The sequence below is a fragment of the Lutra lutra genome, chromosome 12, assembly GCF_902655055.1.
Source record: "Lutra lutra chromosome 12, mLutLut1.2, whole genome shotgun sequence".
Lineage (NCBI taxonomy): Eukaryota > Metazoa > Chordata > Mammalia > Carnivora > Mustelidae > Lutra > Lutra lutra.
Window position 1 is genome coordinate 87925439 of NC_062289.1, and position 24189 is coordinate 87949627.

Consider the following 24189-nt stretch of genomic DNA (forward strand, 5'->3'; position numbering starts at 1 on the left):
CTTTTACCCCACCATGGGGATTCACGGCTGCCCCTTGAGATGTCTGTTCCAGTCTTGCTAGAGCTACCGGCCGAATGAGTGCCAACCTAGGGTGCCCCTGGGAGGGGCCCACCACTCCCCGATCACTCCCACAACATCGTCTTGCTGCCATGGGTGGGTAAGTGGCACGATCACCAACCTGGTGGGTCCCTTCTTCCTTCCAGCCAAGCTTCCTGCTCAAGATGCATCTCCAGCTGAATCTGGAGCTTTCCCAGGCCCAGTGAATGGACCATGGGGAACAGAGGACCTGGGTGACACGTGGGTGGACATGTTTTTATTTTAATAATCATGTATTTATTTTCACATATTAAAAATGTATCAGTAGCTCATCAAAGACATGCCTTTACTAATGTTATTTTCCTTAGGGTAAGGGCCAACATAGGCCTGGGTTGAATTAAATAACAAAGTTAAAAAATACAGTGAAGTGGCAGAAACTAACTGTGGTCAGTTGACAACTGAGGTTTGAGAACATGGGCCTCCTGCATTTCCCACATTTTCCCAAAAAACAGAGTGATGAGGACTCCGCCAAGTGGAGAAGTCTGAGAAGGCTGGAAAGTTACACATGGGATGTGGAGAGCACCCAGGACGGAGAGGTGTAAGCAGTCTGGGAGCGCCCTCCTCTCTGGCTCTAGTGCTTGCTATCTGCACCCCAGGACAGATCACTTACTCTGCTCTGAGTTGCGTCCAGAATCCCAGGATCCTGCTGGATTTGGATGGGGGCTAGGCTTTTGCCTGTGTCCCCGTTTCCCTGCATTGCACCTCCAGGAAGCACTGGGATTCTAGAGAGCCCAGTTGGAAGACACATCATTGGTTCATCACCTCCAAGGGGACGAGCGGACATGTGGAGGAGCAGTCTGGAAGGGACCGACGGTGGCCAGGACCAGGGATACACATGCAGATGCCTACAGGAGTCAGGCGGGCCATGAGCAAAGCAAACCAGCCACACTCTTGGCACACTTTGCAAACACGTAAGATGTTTAAACTCCTAGAATTTTCAGAGAACTAATTTCCTCCTTGGTTTCACCGGAGACATCCAGCTCTCCTCTGCCTTTATTTCCTTGCCCTGTGTTAAGGTAGACAAACCAGGTATGTCTCTCCACCCAAGTACGCTGAAGAGGGCGACAGCCCAAGTGCGATGAGACTGGGGCAACTGACAGACGCCATGTGTGTGTGGAAGGCAGCTGGGAGTGGTGGGGACTGGTGCAACCTGCGGTGTCTGCCATCTAAAAGGGGCTGCTGCTCGGCTCCAAGGGACAGGCGGACGCCAGGGTATATGGATGAGATGTTTCCAGAAAAAAACAGAAAGCTGGATTTATCTAGGACAGTCCCTGACCTGAAAACCTCATCCTCCTGGAGTTCCCTGGCCCCCACCCCTTACCCTCAACCTCCTGTAGGCAGCTGAGACCACAGCCCACTGCCCTGGTGGCTGGTATGTCCATTGCAGCCATGGCCCAGAGTTGGGCCAGAAAGGCTGCAGTTCAGGGTCTGGCTTCCCACTGAGGCTAAGGGAAGGAATAGCTCGGTGCTGATATTCTGGCCTCCATGCTTTCCCCATGGGAAGGGCATCAACACGAATGCACACACACACAGCCAACAGCTCTGGCAAAGTGAGGTTTATTTATAGAGGATGTGGTTTAAAATGGCTTTTAACTTTAGAAAACCGTTCAAGCCAGGAATGGCAAGCTTCCCCCCCCCCCCTTGTGGCCTCCTGGCCTGCTCTCCGGGAAGTGAGCAGCCCAGTGGCACAGGCCAGGAGCGGGGGCCCCAAGGGGAGACTCATTTCTTGCCCTTGCCCTTGCCCTTCCCCTTCTTGACCCTCCCTTTGCTCTTGCTCCGCTTCTTCTTCCTGGACTTGAGCATGGAGCGGACCAGGTAGCCCTTCCACAAAGCCTGGATGAGTGTGGCGGCCCGCACCATGCGCAGCATCTCCTGCTCCGCCTCGATTCTCTTCTTGGCATTGACCTCCTGCTCGGCCCGGATCTGGGAGAACTCCTCCACCAGTACACTGTGCTTCTGCTTCAGCTCCTCCAGCTGGATCTTCTCCTCCTTGTGGATGATGTCAAGCTCCTCGTACTCTTCCTAGGATGAAGGTCAGGGGGTGGGGGTCACCAAGCATAGGGCGCTACCTGCTACCCTCCCCCGCAGGTATCCCCGCCCATCTGGAAGGGGCTTCTGCCCCAACAGCGCCACCTGCACTAAGCCTTCCTGCATCCAAGGCCCAGATGAGACCAGGAGAGGTGGTGGGGTCCATCCCCACGGGGGTGCGGGAGGACCTGGCTGAAATCATCTCTGGAGAAAAGGAAGAACACAGCTGGTGGTTGGGGTGGGGGCAGACTGGCTCTCACATTCCGGCCTGGCTATGCCTTGTTGGGGCTTCCATGTTGGAGCTTCATTTGTCCCCTGCAACATGGGGACAATTCCAAACCCAAGAAGTGGGTGGGAGCTTTCTGTAGGGTTAAAAGATGGGGTGGACACCATATACCAATATGGTGCCAGGCACACAGTGGGGACATAAAAATGCAAGCTCTGGGGCACCAGGATGGCTCGATTGGTTAAGCATCTGACTTGATTTCAGCTCAGGTCATGATCTCAGGGTCATGAGATCGAGTCCCGCATCAGGCTCTGCACTCAGTGGGGAGTCTGCTTGGGATTCTCTCTCTCCCTCTCCCTCTGCTCCTCCCCTCACTCATGTTCTCGCTCTTTCTCGAAAAATAAATCTTTTTTTTTTTTTTTAAAGCCACTCCTGCCACTAAAGCCGTGTTTCTCACAAAGATACCCAGAGTGGAAATTTCGCAGGTGACTGAGCCCCTATAGTTCTTTCTTATGTCCAACCATTGCCTCCTGCAATTTACATCTATCCTCACTCCCTTCCACTCACACTTACCAAGCATCTGCCAGAAGCAAAGAGCTGAGTACACTCGGTCTCTGCCAACAAGGAACCCAATGCCTTCACGGGGACCAGAGAAATAAGAGCACAGCCTCTGAGCTCCCTCCTCCCTGGTGCACTTGTGATCGGAGAGAGCAAGACCCTGACTTGCCCTTCTCCTGACTTGGGACCACTCAGAGACTGATGTCATCTCCAGTGCTTGCCAAACCTTCCTGGCCCTGAAGCTGGGCCCATGGGCCCCAATGTTAGCACAAAGCTGTGGGGAGGGGTGTGATGGGTTTAAGGGCACCCTGTTTTCCAGGCCACCATTCCCTAAGCACTTCCAGATCCCGTGCTGGGTACAAGCAAGTGTGACAATGGTGCCTCACTGCTTCGCCATCCTGGTCCCAGCATGGTCCTACTGTCTCTGGTGATCACGGGCAGATCAGGCTCGGAAAGGTCAAGCCTCTTGCTTCAGGTCATCCTGCTGATAAGTGGCACTAGAGTAGAGCCTCCAAGCAATAATGGGGACCATCTTCCCTGCACTATCCCAGCATGTGGCACATCTCAGGCCCACGGCGGAAATTTGCTGGGTGACCGAGTGAAGTAGGGGAGGCAGGCTCATGCCTGAGTCGGCTGGGAAGGAGCCCCAGCTGCGAGGCTGCTGGCAGAAGCCGAGCGTGTAAGGGACAGAGAGTATGGGATGCGGACACTAGATGGAGCCAAGATCGTTGGGCCTAGTGACAAGCACTTGGTAGCATGCAGCTTCTGGCTCTTTCTTTTCCATCTCTCGCCTTGCTGCCCCAGGCCAGACAAATCTCAGGCCTAAGCAAGGGGGCAGGGAAGACTGCCTGGGGAGGCCCAGAGCTTGGTACAGACAATGCACCGTTCCTACAGGATCATGGGCAATGCACTTGAGAAACTGATGGCAGCACACGTACCTGCTTCTCACCCATCTCCATATCGTACTTCTGGATCCAGTTCTCGATTTCCGTCTCCACTTTATATTTCTTCTAAAAAAACACAATGAGTCAGTGTTTGATGGATTGATATGAATAGTAAACTGCTCCGAGCTTGCTCTTCACCAGGGCTAATGCCTTACCCACTGAATCTACTCAACATGGTAGTTTCTCCTCCATTGCTCAGAGGACAAAACTGGGGATCAGATGTGCTGACTCACTTGCCCAAGATCACAGCGCTAACCAGCGGTAAGGCCTAGAACTGGAAGCCGGAGGTCAGGCTCCAGAACATTCTAGGCAAGGCAGTAGCAAGTGCAAAGGCACTGAGGTAAGAACAGGCTTGTGGTTTTAAGAATAGACTTAGAGCCAGTGTGGCCTGAATGGAGTGACTGAGGAGGAGCGGGGTCCCAGGGAGGTCAGAGTGAGAAGCTGTGGAAGGAAGTGTCAGCAGGGAAAGGAGTTTAGATCCTAGTGTAACGGAGAGGGGAAGCAAGCTGGGTGTGTGCGCACTGGGGCTCAGGGGGGATGATGGAGAGACAAAAGAAGAGATGACATTAACCGAACACTTACTGTTGAATCTCATTCCATCCTCCTAACAACCCGTTAGCCTAAACTGATCACTTTTGCTTTCAAGATGGCGAAGCTGACTTATTTCATTCAGCATAATCGCCTCTAGTTTCACCCATGTCCGTGCAAATGGTGGGCATTCATCCTTCTGATTGGCTGAGTAATGTTCCACTGTATATATAAACCACATCTTCTTTATTCCTTTGTCTGTTGAGGGACATCTGGGCTCCTTCCACAGTTTGGCTATTGTGGGCATTGCTGCTATGAACATTGGGGTGCACGTGCCCCTTCTTTTCACTACATCTGTATCTTTGGGGTAAATACCCCGTAGTGTGATTGCTGGGTCGTAGGGTAGCTCTATTTTTAACTTTTTGAGGAAACTCCAAACTGTTTTCCAAACCCCAGGAAACAAACTGAGGGTTTAAGAGGGGAGGGGTGTGGGGCGATGGGGGAGCTGCGTGATGGTATTAGGGAGGGCACGTGTTGTCATGAGCACTTGGTGTTATATGCACTAATGAATCATTGAACACCGCATCAAAAACTAATGATGTACTGTATGGTGGCTAACTGAACATAAATAAATAACAAACAAACAAATACATACATAAATAAGGCAAAACTGAGGCTAGAGGGGCTTACAAAATTTGTCCAAGGTGTCTAAGCTCCGTCATGTCCTTTGCTCAAGGTGGGTATTATCAACCCTGGGGGGTGGGGCTCAGAGTAGTTAAAGAACTTTCCCAAGGTCACACAGCCGGCTTGCTGCTGGACAGACCAGTCTCCCTGTCCCAGTCCCCAGGGCCTGTGTGCAGCATCCTCCCACTCCCACTCCCAGGGGACGCTGGCTCAGTCCTGGGCTTCCCCTGCTCCCCTGCCCTCCTCCTCAAGGGAGCTGTTCCTTGGGTGCCTGGAGCAGCCCTGCCTTGCCCTGCCCTCCCTCTGCCTCTCCTCGTGCCCTGCCCCCCTCCGTCTCCCTTGTCACACACCCCCGCCCCCTGCCGTCCCCGGGCACCTTCCGCAGCGCCTGCTCTGCCTCCCGGTTTTCCGTCACCAGGTTGTGGTATTGGGACCTCAGGGTCAGTAACTCCTGCTGGATCTTGGCCACCCTGGCCTGCGAGGCCCGGAAGTCGGCCTTCTGCTGCTTCTCGGCCTCCTGCTTGGTGCGAAGGAGGCTGTTCTCCGAGAGCCTGAGCACCTGGTGCAGGTGGTTTTTCAGTTCTTGGATCACAAAGTTTTCTTTCTCCACCTGGGCCGGGAAGACCAGAGGCTCCATTACTCCCTCCCGGATGCCCAGCAATCCCAGGAGAACAGGCATGGCCGCCTGCTTCTGGTCGGCAGAACAGCCCACAGATTCCTACCCCTCACGCCCCGGCGGGACAGAGACGGCCTGCTTACAGACAAGGAAGGGGGCCGGGTCATCTGTCTGGGGCTTACAGCTGAGCAGGGACCCGAGGCCAGGTCCGTCTGGTTCAGGGCCCATGTTCTTGCCCGCCCCGCCCCTCCCCTTCCTGGCAGGAGTGATGGGCACAGGTGAGCCGGAGAGAGGCTGCCAGGCAGGTCGGGGCCAGTCACAGAGCTCCTGCCCGGGGCACAGAACCGGGAGTGCTCAGTCGGCAGAGACACTTGGTGTCATTCAGGAAAGTAGGAGATACACATACTGTGGGTATTGCCACCTGCTGAAGCCCAAGGGCCTGACTTGTCCCCTGCCCTCAGTTGGTTTGAAAACAGGAACGGGGGTCGAGGATGGGGCTGTTTTGCAAATAAGCTCCACAGGCTGGTCCCAAGCCCCAGAGTCTCCCTCAGAGCACATCAGTGCTGTGGCAGGCTCAAGTCAGCCGCCTTGGGCTGGGCCACAGGGGATCTGAGCTCGCTTCCTGCCTGCAGGGAGCCCCAAGACAGGAGGGGCCTTTGGGGCAAGCCTAGCCTGCGCACAAGGCTTCTGGCTCTAGGTGGTGGGTTCTAGAGCAGGCGGTATTATCAGCAGTCAGAGCTTTTCCTGATTGATGTCACTCCCTTATTTTACACTGAGATCCAAGGGACACGATAAAATTTGCCCACCTGGATAAATGAAATTTGACCCCAGATCTGTCGAACTTGGATGCCTGAGCTGTTTCTACCACTTGAACAGGACCAATAAAACCATTCGGGGCTCCCTCCCTGTCCCTCTCTGGCACCCTTTAACCTGCAAGTAATGTCCCCTGACTGAACATCCAAAATCCTGTCATCTTTCCACTCAGAAAATAGTTTCCAGGGTGCCTGGGTGCCTCGGCTCGGGTCATGATCTCGGGGTCCTGGGATTGAGCCCCACATCAGGCTCCTGCTCAGCAGGGAGTCTGCTCTGCTCTCAATCTCTCTTTTAAATAAATAAACAAAATCTTAAAAAAAAAAAAAAAAGAAGAAGAAGAAAGAAAATTGTTCCCATGCCCTTCTTTTGTGCCAGGCTCACTAGGAACATGACAGTGGGCCAAAAGAGACAAGGTCCCTGTCCTTTTGTGGGGATGTCAGACCCATACCAAATCATCAAAGAATCACATAAACATTTATCAACACCGATGAATGCCTTAAAGGGCAAAATCAGTGAGAATATAAGGCGGGGGAACAGCCTGAGCTAGCGCGTGGGGGAGGGAGGGCGGCACGAGGTTCTGAGGGCCTAGAGCTCCGTGCATCATGGGTGATGAAGGGGCAAGTGTGCACAGCAGCACTGGTGGGCTGCCCCTCGGGACCCATTCTCCCTGGAAAGACTGTGGAGCAGAATGTGCCCCCAGGGACAGTCCAGCTTTCCCAGCATCGCTAGCCACTGGGTGTGGGTAAGAGCTGTGCCACGCTACTTCCAGGTTGTATCCCTAACTGGCAAGGATCGGAGGGCCCTCCTCCCCTTTCTCCCACCTGCTGGCTGGACCAGAGACATGTGACATGATGGGGGTGGGGCTTCTGGGTCCACAGTTAGAAGTCCTGTGTGGGGCACAGCAGAAAGGCCAGACGGAAGGAGTGTGAACCCCTGACAATTTCATGAGGCAGAGTTTCCGTGTCTGCTCCAGCTCATTCACTAGAGAAAAACACATTTTCATCTTGACTAAACCATGTGATTTGGGGTCTCTGTTTTGGCAGCCAAACCTGTTCTTAGACAACACCTCACAGGGACTTTGTAAGGCTTTAGTGAGAAAATGTACATAAAACATAATACATAGTTATGTGTCCCAAGTGGTTATTAGGCGGGGATCATGTTATCATTTCCCTTCTTAAAAAAGTCTTCTAGAGCTTCCACCTGTCCCATCTGGCCCTTGTCCTCAGGACAGAGATCACATTCTTTGATCAGGCCTCAAAGGCACAATGTGATCTCCTGGCAAGACCCAAATTATTTATTTATCCAGCCCTTCGTAGGAAAAGTTTGCCTGCTGCTGGCCTGGCAGGTTCCTGCCTACCTCTCTTGCCTGCTATGCTCCCTTTCATTCTTCCTGGGTTGGCTTCGACATCTCTGACCCTTTGGGTCTAAGCTCAGTTCTCTTGTAACACCATCTTCTAGCACTCTATGCTTACCCTGTATTGTATTTCTCAAAACTGTAATTAAATCAGGTCTTTAAGACCCACCTCCCAGGAACTGCATGAGGCAGGGGCCATGTGGACTTAGGTATAAGACCTGGTACTTGGCAAGTGCTCACACTGACATTTGTCGAGTGAATGAATGATAGCAGGTGTTTCAATCACTGAGGGAAAAAAACCCAGCTGCCCAAAGGTCTGGCTCCTCTGTGCGGCTCCTTCCATAACCTCACCAATACCACGGAGCCATACCTCTGCTTCCCTGTTCTGCGTGATTGCTGCCAACTCATCTTCAAGAGTGTTGATGATTTCTTGGTTCCTCTTGTTCCGTCTGTCGATGTCCTGTATGAACTGACTTTTGTCTCTAGCTTCCACGGGACTAGTGAGTAGCTTCTCGAACAGGAAACCCCGCAGTTCCATCAGGCAATCAATGAAATTCTGCGCTTCGACGCTTCTGCTCAGGGTGTGCGTCTGTGCAAGGCTCGCAGCCTGTGGGTTATTGAGTAAGAGTCTCAGGATGTCCTTGGTGGATTCTTTGATCTGGTGCATCAAGGGCAGGAGGTGGGATTTCTGCCTCTCTATGGAGAAGAGGCGGTCTCTGAACCACCCTTCCTCCTCACACTCTTCCTCCTCCTGCAATCGCCTTTCTTTATCCTGCAGGTAAATGACGCTGTCCAGGAGGCTGTGGCAGAGATCCTCGTGCTCTCTCACGGCCTTTATGATGTCCCCCCCAAGCATCCTCTCCAGAGTCTCGTAATTGGCCCCCACATAGGACAGCAGGGTCACCAACTCCACCTTGTGGATGGTCTCATCCAGGACGGACATGATCCTCTTGGTCTCAATGGTGGTGAGTTTGGACTTAGAGGGGACCAAGGGTTTTAGCAGGGAGGCTGGCTTCTGGGATGGCTCTGCCGTCAGCCTCATTCTGTTGATGTCGGGGCCCTGGTAGAGAGGGGCCACACCGACGATATCTAGAGCCATTTTCTGAGCCGTCGCCTTGCCTCTGTGCGCCCCGGGGAGATCGAGATGTTGCTAGGCTGCACGGGTCTCCGGCTGTTATTATCTCCAGCGACCCTGCGAAGGAAGGAGTGGGCGGTTAGTGGAGCTAGGCTGCTGGTGTGGCTGCGGCAGCCACAGGCGGTTGACACAGAAGTTCGTCCTGGGTGCTCCACAGCAAGGACACAGAACCTCTCACCGAAAGCAGTTTCTAGCTTTGTGACGGCATCAGGCTGCAAGGGTGGGGAGACCGAGTGGAGAGATGTCAGGCAGGGAACACCATTCTGTTGAAGTGACTTAACTATGGAAGATATTAGATCCTTAACTATGGAGGATGAAATGGATTTGTTCAGCCATTTATAGTAATGAGCATTTAAATGCAACAGATAGCATTTCGGGTGACTTAACATGAATGAATAAAAGTCAACACTAGTGGACTTTTTTTTTTTTTTAAGTATCTAAATACAGAAAACGAGTTACACGGGTGATGGAAAGAGTTGTGAGGCTAACCAGGGAAGGGGAAAAGCCACCCAACCAATGACAATGGCAGGAGGCCACCACAGAAGGAGGTGGTGGTGAGCTTGGGGACAAGGGCCCCCTGGGGGAAGCTGGAACCACAGCCATTTCCTGTCCAGGAGGAGCTATAGCCCCCAAGGAGCTGAGGCCACTGCTGGCAAGGCAGCCCAAAGCAGAGAGAGGAGGAAACACCAAGGTTTCTTCCTCCTCCCACCCTCCAAGCCAAGCCAGTGCCTCCTATTGGCCAAACCCAGCGGGAAACCAGATGACAAGGGAGCATGGGCACTACAGCCTGCAGGTGTCAGCAGCCTGAGACAGAGCAGCACAGGGACAGAGCAAACAAGGCAGCCGAGAGCAAAAGGGACTGGGAACAGCGCAGCACCTCCACACTGGTTTTTAAGTGTGGATTGCAAACATCAGGGTGGGGATGAACAATGGCTTCGAAACACAATTTTTTCTTAAAGATTTTATTTATTTATTTGACAGAGAAAGATCACAAGCAGGCAGAGAGGCAGAGAGGCAGGCAGAGAGAGAGGGGGAAGCAGGCTCCCCGCTGAGCAGAGAGCCCGATGTGGGGCTTGATCCCAGGACCCTGAGATCATGACCTGAGCCGAAGGCAGCGGCTTAACCCACTGAGCCACCCAGGTGCCCTGAAATATAATTTTTAAAACTTGTTTCACTAAATGCAATGTTGTATCCTGGATTGGATCCTGGGGTGAAAAATGGACCCTAGGAGGGCAACGTAAAATCCAAACCAAGCTGATAGCGTAGTTAGCAGCATTGAACCAATGCTAATTTCTTGCTTTTGACAGGCTATTTAAGATGTTAATGTTGTGGGAGCTGAATGAAGGGCTTTGGGAATCCTGGACTATCTTCGTGACTTTAACCTACAGGGTTTTTTTTGAGGTTTTATTTATTTATTTGCCAAAGAGAGAGAGAGAGAGAGAGAGAGAGGAAGAGAGTCAGCACAAGCAGGGAGAACAGGGCAGAGGCAGAAGCAGGCTCTCTGCTGAGCAAGGAGCCTGGTGTGGGACTTGATCCTAGGACCTGGGATCATGACCTGAGCAGAAGGCAGATGCTTAACTAACTAGAGCCACCTCGGCATCCCTTAATCTATAATTATCACAACATAAAAGATTTATTTAAAATTAAAGATGCTCAGAAAAATGTATGGCAGGAATCAGAGACCCATAAAGTTGAAATCACAGAATAGGCTGAGGTCATGACCAGCCTTCAACAGCAGAGGGGGGACTTTGGAGTTGACCCTGTAGGAAATTGGGATCCATTTTGATTTCAGGAAACAAGTAACAGGATGAAGTCAGATCTTGGAGAAAGATGGGTCATAATGGATGATTTACAGGGAAAGGGTTGGTTATATATAGGGAAAAGGCAGGTAGGTTAAGTTGGGATATTTATAAACCTTCTACCTCAGGGCCTTTGCACATGCAGCTTTTTCTTCTTGAGATACTCTTCCCCCTCTCTTCCTTGCTAAGTTAATTCTTTGTACTCAGAGCTCAGTTCAGGCGTCCCTTCCTCACAGAAGCCATCCCTGGACTTCCAGACGGGGTCAAATTCTTGTAGTAGGTTCTTATAAGGCCACATTCCTTTTTTGCAGGCACCATCCCCATTCCAATCTCTTTCCCTCTAGCTTGTGTATACTGGAGTAGCTGGAAATATTCAATGCTCAACTTCTCAACCTCATTTTCAGTTAAGAGTGGCTATAGACACAGTTAGAGCCAATAAAATCGAGAAGTTTCCTAGGGGCTTCTGGGAGACTTTATTCCTTCCCAGTGCAAAAGAAAGACATTGTTGGTTTTACCTCCATTCCCTGAATTTGGGCTTTAATGCTGGAGGAACGGCAGCCACTTTGTGAATGAGAAGGAAAGGTTAAGAGAATTACAGGAATGCTGTCCCTGATGTCATTGAGCCACTGGACCTTCCAAGGGTCCATCTTCTCTTACCCAGATAACTGTGATAACCTCTTCACCAGTCACTCTGCTTCTGCCCCCCTGCCCCTGTCTTGTCTCAGCATCGCAGCCAGAGGGAGACTTTTAAAATGTCAGATCCTTCCACTCCTCTGCTCCAATCCAGCTCCCCGGAGCTGATTGTTAAAATTTCAGGGTATTTGGGGCACCTGGGTGGCTCAGTGGGTTAAAGCCTCTGCCTTCAGCTCAGGTCATGATCCCAGGGTCCTGGGATCGAGCCCCGCGTCGGGCTCTCTGCTCCGCAGGTCGCCTGCTTCCTCCTCTCTCTCTCTCTCTGTCTCTCTGCCTACTTGTGATCTCTGTCTGTCAAATAAATAAATAAAATCTTTAAAAAAAAATTTCAGGGTATTTGTGAGCTGGTTGTGAAGCCATGGGTAGCTTGAAGTCAGCCATGGTGGAAGTATTATACAAAGGAAATTGACAAATACTACAAATCAGCACCCCTTCCCTCCACTCCAGCAGCTCCCCATCTCACTCAGGATAAAAGCCAAAGTCCTTACAGTCCCTAGGAAGGCCTTCCATCATCTATGACCACTCACTCTTCTGTTCTCATACTGACACTTTTGCTACTCCTTGAACATGTCAAATGTGCTCAACCTCTGATAGGGCCTTTGCGCTTGCTGTATGCACACCACTATGCCTAGCCCCTCAGCCCCAGGTCTGGAACATTCCTCTAAATAGCTATAAAGCTTGCTCCCTCACTCACTTCCTTCTCTACTCAACACTCAGGGTAGTAGTGAGTGCTTTCCTGATTTTCTTCCTAAAATATAAAACCTCACCTTCTCCCTGCCTTTATCCCCTTATCCTTTACCTTTTTCCCAGTTAAGTATCACCATCTAATGTTTCTAAATGGGCTGGTTTGTTTATTGTCTGCCTTTCCCCTCCCCTAAAAAGTAAGCTCCAATGAAGGTAGGGGGTTCATCTATTTTGATCACTGCTGCATACCCAGCCCTGAAAAAAACACCTCAGCCTCGTCTTGGGGACAGGTTTGGGGCTGGCAAGGACAGGTATGTGCCATTCTTACTGTCAAACTCTGTGGAGGCAAGAAGTCTTTTGAAGAAGGAGTCATCTGGACTTGATGGGTGAGACCATTTGCATTCGGGGGCCTGGGAGAAAAGATGGGGCCCTTGAGAAACTAGGAAAATTGGGGCCAGAGGTTAGGAAGGGAGGACAAAGAGCTTGGTTTTAAAGTCATTTAGTTCTCGTGCCTGTCACTGGTGTAGACAGTGGACAAGAGTGTCTCTGCCTCCCCGTGACCCATGTCCTCTCTGTCAGGCAATAGCGCCCCGGTTTTCCATCTCTCCCACTGTATGCAGTCCTGGTGGGACCGCCAATCAGCCAAGGCTGGTAACCCTGAAGAATCACACGTGGATGGGAGACAGTGGGAGCTGGGTCATGCCAAGTGGGGGGTTCCTAAAGATCCTGCACCAAGACTCCCAGAAACTTCCTTGGCTGCTGTCCTTTCTGGGACCCCTTATTCAGCTTTTCCTTCACCATGTGGCCTTAGCCACAGTGTCTGTGCCTTGCAATCAAAGCACCCTAGCTGAGAATACTCCAGGCATCTGACAATGAACGATCCAGATCCTGGGGGCTCCAGGGAGGCCTTGGGGATGGAGACATAAATGCAAGGGGAAAAGTCTGGTATCCGAAGCCACAAAAGATGTTCAGTTCTCTAAACCAGAGTCAAAGGAGAGAAGAGTGGGAATCAGAGGAACATCTCAAGTAACTATGAGCCAGGAAGAAAGGCGGTCAGATCAGATGCTAAGGATGCTTCTTGGTTCCTTGGCCAGGCAAAATGGGTCCCAAAGCCAGAAGCCTCTGGAAGCTGACAACTGAGTTGAGCGGGGCCATTATCTTGCATCTCTTTGTTTCCCACCCACTTTCTGCTCCCAAGTCAATCTCGTGAATTCTCTTAAGGCTTTTCCCGAAGATAACATTTGGGGACAGCCAGGAGCTTCCTCAGCTCCTCTCAGGGAGGACAAAGGATCTTCGCCCCGTGACCAGGTTGAACTTGAACAAAGTGTTTCACGAACGCACTTCTCCCCATTGTCCCCCAAAGCTCTCAGGCATAAATCAAAACGCCTGAATTCTTCAGAGATTGCGGCTGGAAATGCAACGTTATATGAAATGTTTCCAATTTGCTTTCAGCCAAATTACCTCTTTTGCTTTAAAGGGCAAACTTGTTTTCTTTGATTATGATGACGCCCATCAGTTTTTGACAGCTCATTTGGGTGAACACGAAAAAGCCGGTGGAACGAGGATCGGGGGAAATGCATCTGACTCTGATGACAAAAATCACTGGAGAATCTCTTTTCCTTGAATCCTAATATGATCGTTTCATGTCCTTTTTAATGCCACCAACCTTAATATTTAAATCATTTCCAACTTAAGCCTCCCCTTTTAAAATCCCTGCTCTGAGAGTGAAACAAGATTGTTAATGGATGGGGAACCTTAATTGGATCTTCCCTTTATTTGTCATTAATTCTGCTGATGAACTTTATAAATGGAAATATATCTTTATCATGCAAATTATACCTCGTCTTCATTCAAATGGGCTTGTTGGATATTTTATTACTTTCACTCTCAGAACATTTTGAAAAAAAAAAAAGGTTTGAGTGAAATTATATTTTTTTTCCCTTGGGAGAAAAAGAAGAAGAAAACCCAACCCTCGAAAATATCGCACAAATCTGACAATGGTCTGTGGAAAAGTCAGAGGGGGTTAAACAAAACCAGTGTGTGTGAGTGTTTGGGGGGGGAACATCTCATTTTATTTCATTTTATTTTGGGGGGGTGGAAATCTCATTTTAAAGAATGCCATTTTAATATTAGCTAACTCTTGAGCATTGCATACCAAATACTGTTTTAAATGCTTTGCAGGAATTAACTCCTTCCCTCCTTATGGCAACCTTATAAGGTGGGTGTTTCCATTTGCTCTTTTTATAGACAACGAAAGGGCGCCAGGGGAGGTTAGATGCATTCATGAGTTTATAGCTCCTAAGGGGCTGAGACGGGGTCTCAGTCCAGGCAGCCTTTCTCGGGGGCCTGCCCTTATAAACTGATGCTCTGTCTGGTCTCACCATTTTTGGATCAGCTTCTATAGTGGACCAGGTACAGTGATTCTTTGCTGGTCCAGTTTCAATAAATTCTGTCAAGCAGAGACCCAGAGGACAGACGTGTTTAGGATTCAGTTCCTATGGCATTCAATGTACTTAGCAACCACAAATATGAATTTTCATTTTATATATATGCTTACCTCCACCGGTAGTGTTCCTGCTGGTGTCATGCTTCTGTTGGGTAGACCCGGGATTAGACACAGTTTGCAACAAGAGCGCCGTCACCCCATCCCTCTCACCTAGCTCAAGAGAGCTTATCAGAATGCAAGTGAGTGAGTAGCTGAATTATTTTAGGGAGAGCCTTGAATCATCTCTCATTGACTTTTATGTTTTTGAGCCAATCATTTACGTACTTTGGAGACTATTACAAACTAATTACTGAGACACACCTCATAACTGATCACGACACAGGGATCATTGGGCACCATGAGGCTGCCATATATGAGGCAGAACATGGGTTCCAGGTCAGGAAAGAAATCTTCATGAGCGTTAGGTCTCATTCAGGGTTGTCCAAATCTCTTTCACTAGCATGCCACTTTTGGGATTTCTGCCAAGTCTATAGACCAAGCTATTCTATTATCAACTCTTTTTTTCCCCTGAAGTATATGTTCATCCTTGAGGACTTTTTGTTAAAAAGTATCTCCATTATTACCAGAAAAATCTATATCATTTTCCTTATATAGAAGGTAATAATGTCTATAGCCTGATGTTTTACTCTAGGCCGATGCTATTGCCCAGGGATGATGAGTGTGAGCCCAGATCGCTATTGTTGAAAAGCAAGATGAGTAAGTGGTAGAGAGATGTTATAGACATACTAACAAAAAGGAAGAAGAGATAAATGGCTAATGTCAAGAAGGAAAGAGGGGCCATCACTATTGAGCCCATGGATGTTAAAATGATAATAAAGGAATATAATGAACGACTCTATGGCCATAAATTTGATAACTTGGATGAAATAGACCAATCCTTTGAAGATAGAATCTACCAAAACTCTCAGGAGAAATAGATAATCTCAATGGGCCTTTATATATTAAAGAAATTGATCAATAATTAATAACTTCCCCAAACAGAAAACACCAGGTCTAGAAGATTTCACTGGTGAATTCTACCGGACATTTGAGGAAGAAATTATACCAATTTTCTAACATTTCTTCCAGAAAATAGAGGCATAAGGAATATTTCCTAACATTACTCTAACACCAAAATAGGCAAATACGCTATAAGAAAGGAAAGCTACAGACCAACATTTCTCACAAACATGGATGCAAAATTCCTTGACATAATATTCACAAATTGAATCCAACAAGGTGTAAAAAGAATTACATCCCATGACCAAGTGGGATTTCTTCCATGTCTGCAAGGCTGGTTCAACTTTCAAAAATCAATTAGTGTAATCCATCACATCAACAAAAAGAAAAGTCATATCATATCAACAGATGCAAAGAAGCATTTCACAAACTCCAATACTGTTCATGACTTAAAAACAACAACAACAAAAACAAACTTCTCAGGAAATGAGAAATAGAGTGGAATTACCTCAACTTGATAAAGAACATCTACAAAAACCTTACAGCTAGGATCATCCTTAATTGTGAGAAACTAGAAGTTTATTCCCTAAGATCAGGAACAAGACAAGAATGTACCCTCTTTCCTTCCTGTTCAACATCATATTGGAAGTCCTAGCTCATGCAACAAGACAAGAAAAGGAAGTAAACTGTAATACAGATTAGGAAGGGAGAGATAAAACTATCTTTATTCACAGATGACGTGATTGTTTATATAGAAAATCCCAAAGAATCAATATACACACTTCTGGAATTACATAATTACAGCAAAGTTGCAGGATGTAAGGCTAATATACAAAAGACCTATTAACACCAAACTGAGACTTTCTCACTGGCATAATTAGAATTCAAAGAGACCTGAAAGGGGTCTTGGGCACAGGCTTCTCACCAGGAATCAGTGTAAATATCATGAGTGCCACGTGTGTATCTCTCTTCCTAAACCAGGTATTGTTGAAAAGTGAACCAAACACATTCCTCTCTGATACCAGCCCTCATAGTACATGGATTCCTAGTCAAGTTCATAGTACTGGATTCCTAGACAACTAACTATTTCCTCAGTGATTCTTAGCTTCGATGGAGGTTTTTGTTTTTGTTTTTTGCCTTCCTAGCCCCAGTCTTGGTACTTCACACGACTAGACAAACAAAGGCTGCTTGAAGCTTAGCTGTGAAAGAGCTAAGAAAGAGTGGGTTAGGGTGGGAACTATGGCTGGAGGTCGAGATGACAAAGAGAAGTTTTCAAAAGAGACAGAGTTCATGGTCTTTGTTTTTATTTTCTACCCTAGTGGAAAATTTGTAATTCTGGCATGATTGCAGATTGAATAACACCGTGTTGTGGGTTCTACAATTTACATAACTGTTTCATGTACTTTGTCTGAGATATACAATTCCCACCCACCCGCTAGTGATAGTCCTATCACTAACACTAACCTAATCTAACACTCCCTGCTTCACTCCCTGAGGTCCTGCTTAGGACTCAAGGAAGTCTTTGATGGCTAAGGGATTCCTGGTCACTTAGTTCTGACTTTACCACCTACCTGCTGGGTTATAGGCAGAGGTTTTGCCTTTGAAGTAGGAGGATTTTTCCTTTGAGCCTCGGAAGATCCCACTGGTCTGGGAACCATGCAACAGCTTTCTTCAGAACTCTGTATGCTTTATTGGAGGTTTCTAAGTCTAGAGTGGAGAGAGTGAGGGGTGGAAAAGGGTAGAAAATCCATGATAGTGACTGTTACCCAAAACCAGGATGGCATCAGCAAATCACTCTTGAATAAATGAAGAAATAGCAAATCCAGCTCTAACCATAGACCCATTTCCTCACATGGAGATGTTGGCCTAATAGGATAATGTTATTTCACAAAAATACATTATGTCCTGGATTAGAACCAGAAAATAGTGTCATGTTTTAATAATGAAAACTATGGGCCAAGATTTGGCCTATGATTGTTTCCCATCTCTGTACTCAGGGCTTGGAATTTTTAAACAAAAAGATTTAAATCTAATTTGTTTTTCTCTTTCATAGTTTGTTGTTTTTTTTTTTCCCCCTATTGCCACTTTTGATCTATTACCCAATCATCTCTTGTCCTATTTGAGAACCTGTGTTTTGTGGATGATATTTGGTTTGCAAAAGATTCCCAGGTGGGAGTTGTAGCATTGAACGCTAGAGGTATTCAGAGAAGGGATCTCATCTGTGGTGATGACTCCACGGCTGTGGGCTCCAGTGTGACCCTGTGCTTTGGAGATAGAGGACACTGAATAGTGACAGAGCCTGGGAGGGAATGTGCTCCTGGTTCTAATGAACACTCTCTGCCGGACACTGGCCATAGCTATAGCCCTGGGCAAATTCACTTGACCTTCTGGGCCTTCATCTCCTCATCTCTGAAGCAGAAAAGAAAAACACAAGCCTACTGCAGCATGATTAAGTTTGTGGCTTCTTGTGGCAGGCAAATGTGAAGTTTAATCTTTGCTGTGTGGCTTTAGGCAAGTCAATCAACCTCTCTAAGATTTGGCTTCCTTATCTGTAAAATGGGGACAGGGATGGAGCCCATGCTCAAGAGAACTGTCATATGAAATAAAATCCTGGCTCAGGGGCGCCTGGGTGGCTCAGTGGGTAAAACCTCGGCCTTTGTCTTAAGTCATGATCTCAGGGTTCTGGGATCGAGCCCCACATCCCACTTTCTGCTCAGCAGGGAGCCTGTTTCCTCCTCTCTCTCTGCCTGTCTCTCTGCCTACTTGTGACCTCTGTCAAATAAATAAATAAAATCTTTAAAAAAAAAATCCTGGCTCAGTAATGTTTAACCTTTTTGACTTGTTATAACATCAACAATAATATAATTTAGTATTAACATAGGAAAATTTACTTTTTAAAATAGAAGATGTATTTTTCCTCAATATATATGTGTGTTCTTTTTGTGCAGAAGGGTTTATAAAGAGCCAAAATGGAACCACTTCGACTCTTTTTTAACTATTTATTTTTAATTTGACTGCTTCGTACATTATTTTCATTTTTATGCTGGTGATGGAGGAGGCCTGGAGCCCCTTTAGTGTCTCTTTTCCGGCCTCCTCCTCCTCCTTACAAATTAAGTCACCATGATTTTTAATTCCTCCTTTGCTTACAATGTAGCTTTAGGAGTGTTTATGTCTGGTTATATCCAACTGTGGGTATCCCTGTGGTTGTTTGAGACTGAAGGAAGAATTTCCTGGTGGTGCATTTACCGTCTTCTAAAATAAACTTCCCCCACTTAAGAAAAATATTTAAATCATCATCTTATCAAATGCAAAACACTGGCTTTTCCTGACTGCTTGATTACGTTGAAGAAATGTCTTTTTTTAAACCAAGGACCGTGACCCTTTAGTGAATGGTGAAATCAATTTGCCTGTTGGGACTGAAGTTCAAAATAAATGAAATACAATAGAAAATATTAGAGCGCACTGCATGTAGTAAGGAGTCAGGTGTAATTAAACACACGTGTGCTTAATCGAGAAAGAAAATATATTTCTTTGTCTGGTTTGCTGTTAAAAAAAAAAACAAAAACCAGTCTGTGTTTGAAAGCCCCCACGTTAAAGGCATTTGATTGGTCATAGAGTATAAACTGGAGCTATGATTTGAAAGCTAAGGTCAAAAAGATATTTCTCCCCGATGCCCTGTGTTTCAAATGATCTTGATTTGCAATCACATTTGCTTTCAGTTGCACGAACTGGGGCCTGAAGGGAAAGGTAGGTGTGTGGGTGCTTGTGTGTGTGTGCACGCGCACGCACACATATTTTGCCTTGTATGAAAATAATCAGTCCAGGGGGTCCTCGCCGGCTCAGTAGGAGGGGGACACAACTCTTGTCAGGCTTTTGAGTTTGAGCCCCATGTTGGGTTAGAGATAACTTAAATAAATAAAACTTAAAAAAAAAAAGGGAGAAAAAGAAAAAAATCAGTCAGGACAGGGGTTCTCAAGCTCCACACTTCTGACATGTTAGGTCACATGATTCTTTGTCGTGGGGGGCCCTAGGAGCATCCCTGGCTTCTACCCATTCGATGGCAGTAGCGCATTTCTCCCAACACCACTTCTGATCGGTTGGAGACCAAACATCCCCAGAGATGGGCAAATGTTCCTGTGGGGTGGGGATGGAGGGTCGGGGGATGTCCCTGGTGGAGAGTCACTGGTTTGGACCATAGTGGCCTTGCTCTTCTATAGAACTCCTGCCTTCCCCACCCTAAGTCCAGTGGTCTATCCAGGTTCAAAGGAAGGCTTGTGCCTGGCTAGCTCAGCTCTATCTGAGAAGCTGAGCTCTGTGCCGTCTGAAGTGGGTCATCAGTTACAGAGTCAAGATCAGGTTCACAAGCTGGGTTTTAGGAGACCCAGGGGCATGACTCTCCCCTGCTGGGGCTCTTGGAATAAGTCTAGGCAATCCCCTTATCTCTCTGGTGTCTGGGGGATACGACACCTGTCCTAGCCACATCAAAATGTAGCTGGGTGGAGGAGGGTTGATTTACTAGATGGGAAAGCCCTTTTGCGAGTTAAAAGCCCTCTTCAAAGGGGAGTAATAATTATTATATGTGGAGGCATAAATCAGGTGGTGCCTCATTGCCCTGAGTGCTTGTCTCCCGGGGAAAAAGTGTGGGGGTGAATTTGGCCCTTAAGCAGAGAAGACTCCCCTTTCATTGAATTTTTCACCATAAACGGAGTGAAAATCTAAGCTAAAGCCATGGCATTCATGTCTGACCACGTATGCCTAGAATGTTCCTGAGGGATGCCTTGCTCAGGGCTGGGGCAGAGTTCTGTCTGGGATGCCCTGGGCAGCCTGTTGGGCCTGGAGGCAGGGAGGTTGATGCTGGAACTTTGTCGCCTCTGTTATCACTGCTTCCAATCTAAGGCTGTTTGGGGCTTTCTGGGTGGAGGGTGGAGTCTGGGAAAGGGAATGGGGGGCAGATTCTTGCCTTGTACGAACTGCTTGTGTATATTGAGGTGAGGCATGAACAGTGACCTCAGACCTCACCCCTCCTCGTGCTTGCCTTTCCGGCCATTGTCACTACTTTGCCTTTTGTCCTGGCCTGGCCTGGCTATCTGGTTCTGATTCTATTCTCACTTCCTCTTGACCACTTTACAGGGGGCTCAGGGAATAAGGAAGTCATCCTGATTTGATTGGTTAGGAAATCCAGCCACGGGGCTCCTGGGTGGCTCAGTCGGTTAAGCGTCCGACTCTTGGTTTTGGTTTTACTCTTGAGGCTGTGATCTCAGGGTTGGGAGAACAAGCTCTGCTTTGGGCTCAGTGATTGTCCTGGAGTCTGCTTGAAATTCTTTCTCCCTCTCCTTCTGCTCCTCCTGCTCATACTCTCTTTCTCACAAACAAACAAATAAACAAACAAACAAATCTGGCCTCGACAGCTTTCCTCATTGCTCAAGACGAGGGATCAAAAGCTCAGGAGGGGCGTGGGGGGAGTTTTCAGCAGGGAGTGACTGAGAAGACCAGACCTACAGCCTGGGAAATTGTGGTAGAAGGGCTGGCAGGTGCAACATGACGAGAAGATCAGGTTTGGAAGGCTGTCGCAGTGAACGGGGAACAGATGGGGGTGGCCTCCAGGAGAGACATTGAGATGACAGAATCAATGGGATGAGAGGAAGGACTGGACATGGCGGATGGGGGAGAAGGAAATGAGGGATGATGTCTAGTGTGCTGGCTTGGGTGTCTGGATGGATTGTTTTGGTGTTTAAGACAAGCAGGGGTTGAGGAGTTGGGGTGTTTATTGCTATCTATGTGCCAAGCCTTGAAAACTGTGGGGCCGTGTGGGCCGGGAAGGAGAACCTCTTCCTAATTCACACCAAGGCACTATGTATGGATAGACTAGCAGCCACCGGAGAGGGACATCTAGGAGATGTGCAGGAGTGGTTGGGTATCTGGAGTAGATTTCAAGAAAGACCCAGAAAGACCCAGAAATGGGACAACTGTCACTGCACAGATGGTGACTAAAGCCATGGTGGGGGTAGGGGACACAGAGAGTGAGAAGGATGAAGCTCTTTCACTCTTTTGATGACATTCCTTCTTGTTGACTTCAGCCTACTTGACCTCTGCTCTCACTCTCTGTGCTGCAGCTGTACTGGTCTCTGAAGTGTTCAAAGCACCAGGATCTTCACCCACCATGTTCCTTTTGCCAGAAACCAATTGCCAAGCCTGGATTAGCTAAATCTCAATCTCTGACTCAGCTCAATGGCAGCTTCTCCCCAGACTGGAAAAGAAAGTGTACCATAATCTCTGGAAACCCTCTCCACCTTTTCTGCATGGTACTGATCACAGGTGTAATTTTTCTTTGCTTTTTTTTTTCTTTACAGCTCTATTGAAGTATAATTTACATACCATAAAATTTTCCCATTGTAAGTGTACAACTCAGGACTTTTTTGGTAAATGCTCCAAGTTATGACCCATGACCACAAAATTTCCGTCACTCCCCCCAATTCCCGTGAGCTAATTGGCAAACAATTTCCATTCCCACCTTTAATTTTTCTGGATATATCATATAAATAAAATCATATAAATGGAATCATATCGTATGTAATTTTTTGCATCTGACTTTGTGCTTAGCACAGGACTTTTTAAGCAGGGGTGACTCTGGCCACAAGAGACATTTGACAATAATTTGGAGATGTATTTGGTTGTCACAACGGGGAGGGGGTGTTACTGGCAGGTAGTGGGTAGAGGCTGGGGTAACGGTAAACATTCTGCTCTGAACAGCACACCCCCCCCTACAACAAAGAATTATCCAACCCAAAAGGTGCCAGGGTTGAGAAACCCTGATTCAGCCTAGTATTTCTTTTCTTTCTTTCTTTCTTCCCTCCTTCCTTTCTTTTTTTTTTTTTTTTAAAGATTTTATTTATTTATTTGACAGGGAGAGAGATCACAAGTAGGCAGAGAGGCAGAGAGAGAGAGGAGGAAGCAGGCTCCCTGCTGAGCATAGAGCCCGATGCGGGGCTCGATCCCAGGACCCTGGGATCATGACATGAGCCAAAGGCAGAGGCTTTAACCCACTGAGCCACCCAGGTGCCACTAGCCTAGTATTCCTGATGTTCATCCATATTATAATGCCTATTGTCATTTCGTTTCACTATTCTACTTTCTGTCCCCATGAATTTGACTATTCTAGATATCTTATGTTAAGTGGAATCCTGCCTATTTGCCCTTTTGTGATTGACTCACATCCACCTAGCATTATGTCTTTGTGGTCCATTCTTGTAGCACTTATCAGAATTTCATTCCTTTTAAAGGCTGAATCTAATTCCGTTGTGTGTAGACCACATTTTGTTTATCCATTTATCCACTGATGGACTTGAGTTGCTTTTTGGGAAAGGATTTGTTGACCTTCCTGCTGCATCATTCTGGAAATGAATCTCCGCAAGTATAACTGTACATGTATCTGTATTTTACTAGATTAATGACTATCTCCCACATTAGACAAGCTCCCTGAGTGGGAAAATGAGGTTTTTGTTGTTGTTGTTGATCGCTTTACCCCAGCACCTGGTAGTAGCCACTCAGCGAACACTTGTTGAATATGTGAATATTTAAGGTTTGGAATAAGAAGACTTCCCCGATCCATTTTAAGCAGGAAGAGTCAAGGACAAATGTGCTTTAGGAAGAAAAAAAAAACAACCCAAAACATTGCTAGTATTTACTGAGCTCAGCTCCCATGCCAAGCTTTCCGTCACCCCATTTCATCCTTACAACAAAACTTTTGAATGTACAATGAAATCACATTTTAAGGCCAAGAATGGGAGTTAGGTTCTAAAGTTGCTAGCACATGGGGCGCCTGGGTGGCTCAGTGGGTTAAGCCACTGCCTTCGGCTCAGGTCATGATCTCAGGGTCTTGGGATCGAGCCCCACATCGGGCTCTCTGCTCAGCAGGGAGCCTACTTTCCCCTCTCTCTCTGCCTGCCTCTCTGCCTACTTGTGATCTCTCTGTCACATAAAAAAATAAAATTAAATTAAAAAAAAAAGCTTTAAAAAGAAAATAAAGTTGCTAGCACAAAAGGCAATAATTGGTACGATCAAAATGACCTAATCTGAACACTCATTCGAGCAAGATGCCTTTTGTTGCATGCCCACTTTGGAATGAATGGCCGTTCGGTGGAATGGAAGGGGACTTATATCCCCATCACCTATGATTGATTTGAAATCACCCAACCAGGATGTGACTCCACTTGACTAGTTTCATCCACGCTTTAAGGACGAAGAAGCGGGGATGCGAAGTGGTAAGCAGAGGGGCAGAATAGAGGCAGGGACAGAGAAGGTGTCCAGGAGTCCCGGCAGGCTGTGGAGAGGGAGGTCTGGACTGAGGCAGGGGCTGGAGAGCACTGTTCTGAAGCAGGAACGGGATCGAGGTGAGGGCTGCTGATTCCTCCAGCAGCCAAAGGATAGCGGGCTGGACGCCATTCCATATCTCCCGCTCATTCCCCGCCCTTCCCCACCTGGTCAACTCACCTGTTCCGAGGGTCCCAGGTTTCTCAGCGTAGTTCTCTCCGCTGTGCCTGCGTTGCTAGGTTACCCGCCAATCACTGAAGGAGGGACTCGGCACCT

The 24189-nt window shown here is 47.7% G+C and overlaps 1 protein-coding gene across 3 annotated transcripts; it reads right to left on the reverse strand.

Moving 5' to 3' along the window:
- Window positions 1-1627: 1627 nt before the first annotated feature.
- On the reverse strand, window positions 1628-24179 carry IQCD (IQ motif containing D). Of its 3 annotated transcripts, none has more exons than XM_047698538.1 (5): window positions 24094-24179; window positions 8218-9039; window positions 5441-5674; window positions 3847-3918; window positions 1628-2118 (listed from the first exon to the last, which is right to left on the reverse strand). In XM_047698538.1, exons 2-5 carry the CDS (start codon window positions 8944-8946, stop codon window positions 1816-1818), a joined length of 1338 nt encoding a protein of 445 aa, XP_047554494.1. In that variant the 5' UTR covers window positions 8947-9039; window positions 24094-24179; the 3' UTR covers window positions 1628-1815. The 3 variants fall into 3 exon arrangements, with proteins under 3 accessions (XP_047554494.1, XP_047554495.1, XP_047554496.1); XM_047698539.1 differs by lacking the exon at window positions 24094-24179 and adding an exon at window positions 17175-17305; XM_047698540.1 differs by lacking the exon at window positions 5441-5674.
- Between the last annotated feature and the right edge of the window lie 10 nt (window positions 24180-24189).

Bases quoted from the DNA above. Each gene is read 5' to 3' on its own strand.
- IQCD (XM_047698538.1), bottom strand. From the start codon at position 8,946: ATGGCTCTAGATATCGTCGGTGTGGCCCCTCTCTACCAGGGCCCCGAC. The intron at 5,675-8,217 runs GTATGGCTCCGT...TTCCCGGCCCAG, and splicing joins CGCAGAACAGGGAAGCAGAG to GTGGAGAAAGAAAACTTTGT. The intron at 2,119-3,846 runs GTACGTGTGCTG...CCTTCATCCTAG, and splicing joins TGGAGATGGGTGAGAAGCAG to GAAGAGTACGAGGAGCTTGA.